We start from the raw sequence: 9,280 nt of genomic DNA on the forward strand, positions 1-9,280 counted from the left end.
GGGGAAGCGACGCATTGACGGGAAGGATCGGCGCCTCGTCTCACCAGCACGTGTTGAAAAGCGCGGGAGGATTCGCGGGAGCTCGGGAAGGATCACGGCTCATGGCGATTGGATCCAGCTCGCTCTCGCTGGAGCCTGGGTCCGAACAACTTGAAGACCACACGAGGTGGAGAGGTTCGAGATAGTTTTTTCGATAGGAGAGATTCGAGACCGGGTCGGGTTCGAGATAGAGAACAACCAAGCATAACGGCGAGATAGCCGTCAGCCCAGCGGAGGCTCGTCTACCCCCTTTCCATCAGGACACAATGGCTTGGAGGTGGTCGATTTATTTACACCTTGGACTTACAGGACATTCAATTGAGCACACCGTGGGCTTTTGCTTAGCAGTTATTCCGACAGTCAAATACGACTGTGGATCAATTACCTCACCCACCTATTTTCGATCGCCGTTCAACTCCCACCTCTTTCACTGACGTTGACACCCACCTTATTCCATCGATGCTTGACACCACGTTCAGCAGCTCCATGGACATGAACTGGCTCTTTTTCATATTGGGCTGAACATTGAGGTGATAATTGCCCGTTGACGTTTTGTGAGCGCTTCACGTTTTCGCTCGGTAATTTTGGCAAATGGCTGCTTTCTGCGGTTCATCCAGCACCATAAACATGGCATCGTAAGCCAGGCCTGTGCTGATTTTGGGTTGCTTATTGCTCTGGTAAGGAATCAATGGTCGCGGGATTGGCAGTTTTGTCATATACAACGATGTGCCAAGAGGCAAGGTGGATTTGGCTGAAGTCTGCTTGAGGCTCCTCCCACACTGGCCGCCTATAAAATGGACAGGGCGACAGTTTGTGATAGTTTGTGACAGCTGGGTGACGGCTATCTTCAGCTCCAGTCAGTTCCAGTCAGACGGTTGGTGAGCTGGCGACAGTTTAATTTGTGAGAGTTGGTGAAGGCCTTGCAGCCTTACAGCGCCTCAGCACTTTCCAGCTTCTCACAGCACCTCAGCGCTTTCCAGCTTCTCACAGCGCCTCATAGCGCCTCACAGTTCCTCACAGCTGTCCGTTGGTTGTGGCTCCTGACGGTGAGTGATGCTTGGACCATTAATGCTGGTTCTGCTCGAGAGCTGCTCTTGGTGTACCTGATTCTTGGTGTCCCTGGTTCCTGGGGGTGACGACGTGACGTCGATTGGTGTTCAAGCCTGCTTGCGGGTGGGTGCACGGCGAAGCAGGGCACTGCCAACAGACCAAGGCACGCACACACATTTCGGGACATTTTATTTGACGCACCATGACTTCTTCCTTGGTAAGCGAGACCGGATTTCTCTCCCCCTGAATGATCTGCTGAGTACCCTTGTCTCGTGTTTAATCGTTATGTAAGGCATAGTGAGAAGCATCTGCTCTTTGTCTGTTTTTCTATCAATGCCTGATTAATTCTTTATTTGCTTTCGATTATTTTGATTGATTTGAATTTACTTATTTTCACCACAAGGAAATAAAAAGTTCTTCTGTTTATTTATTTTTCCCCTTGTTAATAAATTCCTTGTTGACGTTTCAACCTGTCCGTGCTCGTCCTTTCCTTCCATTTATCCAGCATTGTCCGAACCGAGATAGACTGGGAGGTAATTACCAAACTAATTAACCCATCAGTCGGCACGCACCAGGGATTAAACCCTCGGCCGCCATAATTAAGATTGAATCAAGATAAGATTGGTGCTTTGATGAGGGTGTGTACCCCGTTCAGGAAGCCACGTGACCTATAGATAAACAGCAAAATCAGATGGTGGACACTAACTCGTGGTTAACCGATTGGCGTTCGTGGTTGTAAAGCAACCCACTGTACCACGAAGTTTTATTGTGAGTGGTGGCCCCAGGTCCGGCTCTTCCGAGGAGAAACAGGGATTACCTCCCTCATAATACACTCGGTACCCATGGCCGTATATATATATATATATATATATATATATATATATATATATATATATATATATATATATATATATATATATATATATATCTATATATATATATATATATATCTATATATATATATATATATATATCTATATATATATATATATATCTATATATATATATATATATATATATATATATATCTATATATATATCTATATATATATATATATATATATATATATATATATATATATATATATATATATATATATATATATATATATATATATATATATATCACATGGTTTTTTGAAGTCACATGCTTTTTGGAAGTTTTATGAAGGCGATTTGTTTTCTACAGTGTTCAAGTATATAATTAAATTTAAATGAAGGTTTAAAGAGGTTTAAAGATGTATCAATAAATTCCGGATTTTCCCACTGTTTTATCTCGTGTCGATTACATCATAATATCTAACACGTTACATTGATCTTTGTGCATGTTGTTTGTGTCCTTTATGACATCATGAAAACAGTAAGTTTCTGTTTGGAATTATTTACAATTTTGTTTGACTGCCAGGGAGGTAGACAGAGTAAAATAATTATCTCACTCCTCGCTGAGCACGTGTGATCGGGACATATTCAGAGACAAAGAACGGTTAAACAGCAAACTTGTCTTCTTATTCATGTTCCGATTCATGTCCAAAATGTAACATTAAATTTAAATCAGTTTTTGCTCAATTATAAACTGACGATCATGAAATGTTAAGACAGACAGTCGGACGGACATGAACCAATTACTTAACTCCACTTATCGCTTTGCGTGCACGGGGAAATAATGTAAAGAATCGAGATGAGAATGACATGATGGATGAATGGATCGTTTGTGAAAGAAAGAATTCCGAGCTCAGAAATTATGAAGAGATTAAAAATAAATAAATAAATAAAAAAATCGATACTAGTGAACAAGTCCTAAAGAGAAGAATTGGATGAGATGGTCATTGGTCCTGTCCAACAAATTTGAGGGGATGAAACAGGAAAGAGCAATAAAGCACGAGGTCAAAAGAAGAAAGATGAGAGACATCCTAAAAAGTTATGGCTTGAAGATGCCAAATAAAGATATGGAATGTTTAGGTTTGCACGAAACAGACGCGACGGATAAATCTGTATGGAGGAATGGCAAAGTTCGTCCAACCCCCCAAAAGGGGAAAATGGTGGGAAAACGTTTGTTGTATTGTTATCGTTCTCCAATGCTGAAGTGAAGTTAAATTACGCTATGCTGACCTCTCCGCTGATCTCTTTGAGGATCGAGGGTCGAAGTTCCATGTGCTTGTACATCGTGCCAATCACACAGCATCGAACACCAACCTGAAGTTCAAACATCTTCTTGATATCCAAATCAGAACCTAACAAGGATTGGAGACAGAAGCAATTTGAGATTACAGGTCATATTAGTTGACAGGGAAACATTACCATATACTGAAATGAGCCTGACAATGTAACTCAATCACCACTTTAAATAATTTCAAGCTTACCATCATTTTTAATGGAAAATATATATTTATGTCGGATAGAGATAAATGCATCTATAGCTTCGAGTATAAAGGGCTATCTAAGTGGATGAGGAGATTTAAATGTCTCAGTGATTGTATTAAAAGTTTAAAGACAAAGTTCTACCATTAACAATCCTGAGGTCCAATGGTGCCATTTTTCACTGCTTCGACAACACATTAATTTAATTTTGATTGCACTTCTGCAAGACATTTTTTTTGGTATACAATGTCGAGGCTCGTATGAGAGATAACACACAGAATGTACAACAAAGGGGAGCAGGAGACAAGAGGGACGGGAGAGGGAAGGAAAAAAAGAGTGGGGGACAGAGACATTAGGAGATCTGTGGAAGGGAGAGGGATGGAGCGGGATACACAGGGTAAACAAGATGGACAGGACAGGGACTTTCAGGTCCTCACACGACAGGGAACTTTCAGGAAGGAAAGCAGGGAATTTGAAGGAGGTGGGTTTGGGGTGGATTAATGGGGGTAGAAAAGATCATGGTTTTGGATGGGGGAAGATGGTGGTGAACAGCTGTTTTGAAGACCTGAAGGGAAGAGTGAGATTGAAGAGAGTGTGGGAGTTTGTTCCAAAGGCGGGAAAAATAAAGAGAAATGAAAGAGTGAAGGTGAGCAGTGATTCTTGATTTTGGTAGTTTTACCAGAAGGGGGTTGCTGGCAGACCTTGAGTGCCCTGCGGAAATATGGGGGGAACATAGAGCAGACAGAGTGGGGGGAAGGGGGCGAGGCCGGAGAGGAGACGGTAGAAGAGAGAAAGACCACCGACCTGCCTGTGATGAGAGAGTGAGAGACCCAAAGACTCGGCCTCATCGCAGGAGATACCAATGATCTTAAATGCCTCATTTTCCGCAGCGTGAAGCCAAGAAAGGTGAGAGGCGATAGCACCAGCCCAGAAGGGAGAGCAGTCCTCCATCGGGCTGCGGACAAAAGCTTTGTATGTGGTCAGGAGCTCAGTTGTGCCAAGGAAGGACTCTGCACGATGCAGGATGCCCAGTCGGCGACTGCCTTTGGAGACCAGCTTGGAAATGTGGCTTTCCCAGGAAAGATCATGGCAGATAGTGAGACCCAGAAGTTTGAATGAAAGAACTTCTTCAAGAGGATTGTCGAGGAAGTCGATGGGGGGGGGGGGGGGTTCCAGACAGTCCTTTCGGAGAGACAAAGTGAGAGTGTGAGATTTGTCAGGATTGAAAGACATGTTCCACGTGTTAGACCGGCTTGTGATTTTATCCAGATCTGCAGAGAGTGAAGAGGCTGCTGCTTGCCGAGATCGATTATACAAAAGCAAAATTCCCAATTTACAGCTGATATTCTCCATTCTTTGCAGTACTGATACGCAATGCTAAATGTGATTAGATGTGGTTCCGTGTTGTTCAAGTGTCGTCCCCTTGCAGGTATTCATCTGACAATTCCAATGTGTTGAAAAGAAAATTTCCTCGAGACCTTGAGAGTTTGCCGCTGCATCCATCTTGCCCACCGCATGCGTCCTCCCCGAGCTCTCATGGTTCCCCACATCCCTCATTATTTCTCCAAGTATCCCTCTATTTTGTCCCTCAAACCTGCTGTTGGTGTTTCCGCGCTCTCTTTCTGCTGTTCCTTTTGTGCTGTTACATCCTGATCCGTTCCATATTTTAGCTGCTCCACAAGCCTCAACCTTGCACACAAAAATAAAATAAGTAGCCACCAGCATAACTTTGCTTGCTCAAAGAAAATTGGTGTTAAAGAAAAGAAACTGATCAATAATTCAAGTTGTCAAACGACATGCTTCGATTAAACCAGGTTGTACAGGTACACGTCATCTCTCATTTGTAGCAGAAACAAAGATGAAGCCACATGATGCAATTCCTCAAAAAGGGATAATTTTTGGCTGAAGGGGAAAGACAATAATGGTCCAATTCCTGAGACCATTGCCAACAAAATTCACAATTAACACCACAACTCGCCCTCACCCTCCAACACTCCTCTTGGGTTAAAATTTTTCTTGGAATGCTTCCAGCAACATGTTAAAGCAGGGGAAACCCCCATTGTTGCATTGTACTAATTTCCTTCTGTCAACAAAATTGGGTTTAATGAAGATAAATAAATAAAACAACCAAACCCCAAAGACAAGTTGAAAGACAAAAGTCAGGAGAAATTTAAGAGTCGCACGAGGAAGCAACACGGTTTTGTTGAGAAGCTAGATGAGGTATTGTTGATGTTGCTTTTTGGATGCAAAGTCATGGTATTTCAAAACTACTACAAAGTAGTGGTTTGCAATACGATGGCTCATTTACACCTAAACGCCACCTTGGAACAGGCATCTCAGAAAAGGCTGGCCAGTGATGGTAGAAGGTTGCTTTTTGGATGGTTGACACGCAAAATGGAACATGGAAAGAGTTCTTGGCAGAGGTGTTGATTATTACAGGTGTTTGCATTTAGCATTTTCTACATACGGCAGGTGCAGGTGAAAAACCGTAAAAGCTGCTGCGAGGGAATGAAAGGGGAATACGAGAGGTCATGTCGATGGATCGGAATACAAAAGCTGGAATGGAAGGTCCATTTTGAGGCAACCAAGTGAGGTTTGTATGATTGAGGGACGTGAGGTATGCAGGGTTGAGGGGCGAGGCCTGCACGGTTGAGGGCGTGAGGCTTGTAGGTTGAGGGGCGTGAGGCCTGCATGGTTGAGGGGCGTGAGGCCTGCACGGTTGAGGGCGTGAGGCTTGTAGGTTGAGGGGCGTGAGGCCTGCATGGTTGATGGGGCGTGAGGCCTGCACGGTTGAGGGGCGTGAGGCCAGCACGGTTGAGGGGCGTGAGGCCTGCACCGTTGAGGGGCGTGAGGCCTGCACCGTTGAGGGGCGTGAGGCCTGCACCGTTGAGGGGCGTGAGGCCTGCACCGTTGAGGGGTGCGAGGCCTGCACGGTTGAGGGGCGCGAGGCCTGCACGGTTGAGGGGCGCGAGGCCTGCACGGTTGAGGGGCGCGAGGCCTGCACGGTTGAGGGGCGCGAGGCCTGCACGGTTGAGGGGCGCGTTCTGCACGGTTGAGGGGCGCGAGGCCTGCACGGTTGAGGGGCGCGAGGCCTGCACGGTTGAGGGGCGCGAGGCCTGCACGGTTGAGGGGCGCGAGGCCTGCACGGTTGAGGGGCGCGAGGCCTGCACGGTGGAGGGGCGCGAGGCCTGCACGGTTGAGGGGCGCGAGGCCTGCACGGTTGAGGGGCGTGAGGCCTGCACGGTTGAGGGGCGTGAGGCCTGCACGGTTGAGGGGCGTGAGGCCTGCACGGTTGAGGGGCGTGAGGCCTGCACGGTTGAGGGGCGTGAGGCCTGCACGGTTGAGGGGCGTGAGGCCTGCACGGTTGAGGGGCGTGAAGCCTGCACGGTTGAGGGACGTGAGGCCTGCACGGTTGAGGGGCGTCAGGGCTGCAAGGTTGAGGAATGTGAAGTCTGCACGGTTGAGGAGCTTGAGGTCTACACGGTTGAGGCGCGTGAGGTTTTTACGATTGAGGTACATGGGAACCGTAAAGAGCAGGTTGGGGGGACATGTCAGAGAGCGGGCACTGTAGGAGTACAGCAGAGAGTGGGGTGGGGGAGGTACGACAGAGAGCGGGGGGTTTGGGGGTGGCGGGGGGGCGTCCTACAGAAAGCGGGTGGTGGGGGTGATATGGTGGGGAGGGGTATGGCAGAGTAAGGGGTGGGAGTGGGTACGACAGAGAGCGTGGGCTTTGGGGGTGGGGGGCGTCCTACAGAAAGTGGGTGGTGGGGGATATGGTGGGGAGGTGGTATGGCAGAGTAAGAGGTGGGGGTGGGTACGGCGGAGAGCGGGAGGGGGGGGACTTTTGAAAGGCTCGAGGAACAGCAACGTGACAGCAAAAGACATGGAGTCGGTTCCACAGAGTGAGAGATACCATGGTGACGTCATTGTTTTGGTCACGTGGTTTAACAGACAGCTTACGGGAGACAGGTTTTCCAACAAAGTCCACTTAAGAATCTTATCAGATAAACTGCACTTGTAATTTTTGGAGTTAAGCTTTATATGAAATAATGGTAATTTTATGGGTGGTGGAGGAGGAGGAGATTGGGACCATCCTCTGTGGGCTGTGCAGAGCGTTGATGCTGTTTAAGCAGTCTCCATGGCTATTGGGCACAATCCTGGACGGGTCACCACTCCGACACAGATACCAGTTCGCTGGCACTCATTTTGCCAATCTCGGAGCGCAGTTGCTGGATGTACCAATTGTTCCAAAAGGGTGTTTGGAGTTAAAATTTCATCGGACACCTCCAGAAAGAGAAGTGGCTTTCAACCCCGTGAGCCCAAGTCCCCACCCCATGGGTCATGGCATGAACCTGGGGTCAAATCAAAAAAAAATCGTTACATATTTCATGCTTCTCCCAATGTTGACTCCACATACAAAGTTTCATTAAAAGAAATGTCCAGAATGTTCCCCGAAAAGCATTTATCAGAATTTGACCTTTTGACCCCACCCCAGGGTCCCTTCCTCCCTTCTTTCCCGCCAGATCATGCGGTACCCCTAATGAGTGACGTCACATCCGTAAACAAAGGGGAATCCCCGACGGAGGAATGAAGGAACGGAGGAGAGGGGAGGATAACGACCGACTAAACCAGGTGTCGGGTCATTTGGGGGGGGGGGGAGTCGAGAGGGCGACAGGTACAAGGTCAGAGAGTCATTCCACCTCCAGTTCGACACCATTCGGCTGAAGGAATGTAATTGGGATCGAGGAACTGACCCCACGTGGTGCGGGCGCTTGACGCGAGCACGGGCCGCATGAGTGCCAAGCGCACGGCGTACAGGTGTGCGTACGGACGGCAGAACGAGCGTCGGGACACGACGAAGCGGGATCCCCGAACCGGGCTCCGGGTCTCGGCTCGATGGATCGTCTGTCCTTCCGGGCCGGGATCCGGGCCACCCGACTTGGCGGCACGGTCCGAAAACATTCTGCCGATCCGTGCGCGATGACACGTAGCGGACGAGGATCGAGCGGCGACGTGGACGAGGATCGAGTACCCTGACGAGCGACAAACCGCGCGGACCCGACGTTCACTTTTTCCCGCCACATGAAACCACAAGAAGACAAACGTTTTTGTTTATTAATTTACCGAAGCTGTTCCTCGAGCCGACGAAGACCGAAATTCATGCATGAAACAAATGGAGGTAAAATAAAAAAAAAATAATTTTCATCTTCGCTTTCTTAATGTGAAGTTCAGCGAGAGGAATAAAATTGGAAAAGGTAAAATGGAAATGCCTGCAGTCGAGCTTAATAATAAACTCCCAAGATTAGAATTACCGGTGTTGAGGAAACGAAGAGTGAAAGACCTTGAAAAAAAAAACAATGAAACAATAAAACAATCCAGAACCCGATATGGATATCCCACGAGATTTGGAAAACGTTTCCGATCTGCTTTTCTCTTCGGAAAACAAACCACAATGAAGGCCCCGATTCCAACACGTGTCCCTCTCAAGGTTAATTACACATCGTGTCCCTCTCAAGGTTAATTACACATCGTGTCCCTCTCAAGGTTAATTACACATCGTGTCCCTCTCAAGGTTAATTACACATCGTGTCCCTCTCAAGGTTAATTACACATCGTGTTCCTCTCAAGGTTAATTACACATCGTGTCCCTCTCAAGGTTAATTACACATCGTGTCCCTCTCAAGGTTAATTACACATCGTGTCCCTCTCAAGGTTAATTACACATCGTGTCCCTCTCAAGGTTAATTACACATCGTGTCCCTCTCAAGCTTAATTACACATCGTGTTCCTCTCAAGGTTAATTACACATCGTGTCCCTCTCAAGGTTAATTAC

The 9,280-nt window shown here is 47.2% G+C and overlaps 1 protein-coding gene across 2 annotated transcripts in view; it reads right to left on the reverse strand.

Moving 5' to 3' along the window:
• The window catches only part of POLD2 (DNA polymerase delta 2, accessory subunit), a 104,521-nt gene extending 95,965 nt beyond the window's left edge, over positions 1-8,556 (reverse strand). The window contains exons 1-2 of one of the 2 annotated variants that reach the window (XM_085872451.1): positions 8,148-8,556; positions 3,199-3,320 (exon numbers count right to left, since the gene is read on the reverse strand). In XM_085872451.1, the coding sequence (XP_085728577.1) occupies positions 3,199-3,320; positions 8,148-8,409 (384 nt within the window). In that variant the 5' untranslated portion in view covers positions 8,410-8,556. The remainder of the gene's footprint in view (positions 1-3,198; positions 3,321-8,147) is intronic. The other variant, XM_085872459.1, reaches the window with a different exon arrangement.
• Positions 8,557-9,280: the final 724 nt, after the last annotated feature.

Source organism: Eptatretus burgeri, chromosome 1, assembly GCF_056783735.1.
Source record: "Eptatretus burgeri isolate ZD-2024b chromosome 1, Ebu_testis_v1, whole genome shotgun sequence".
Classification (NCBI taxonomy): domain Eukaryota; kingdom Metazoa; phylum Chordata; class Myxini; order Myxiniformes; family Myxinidae; genus Eptatretus; species Eptatretus burgeri.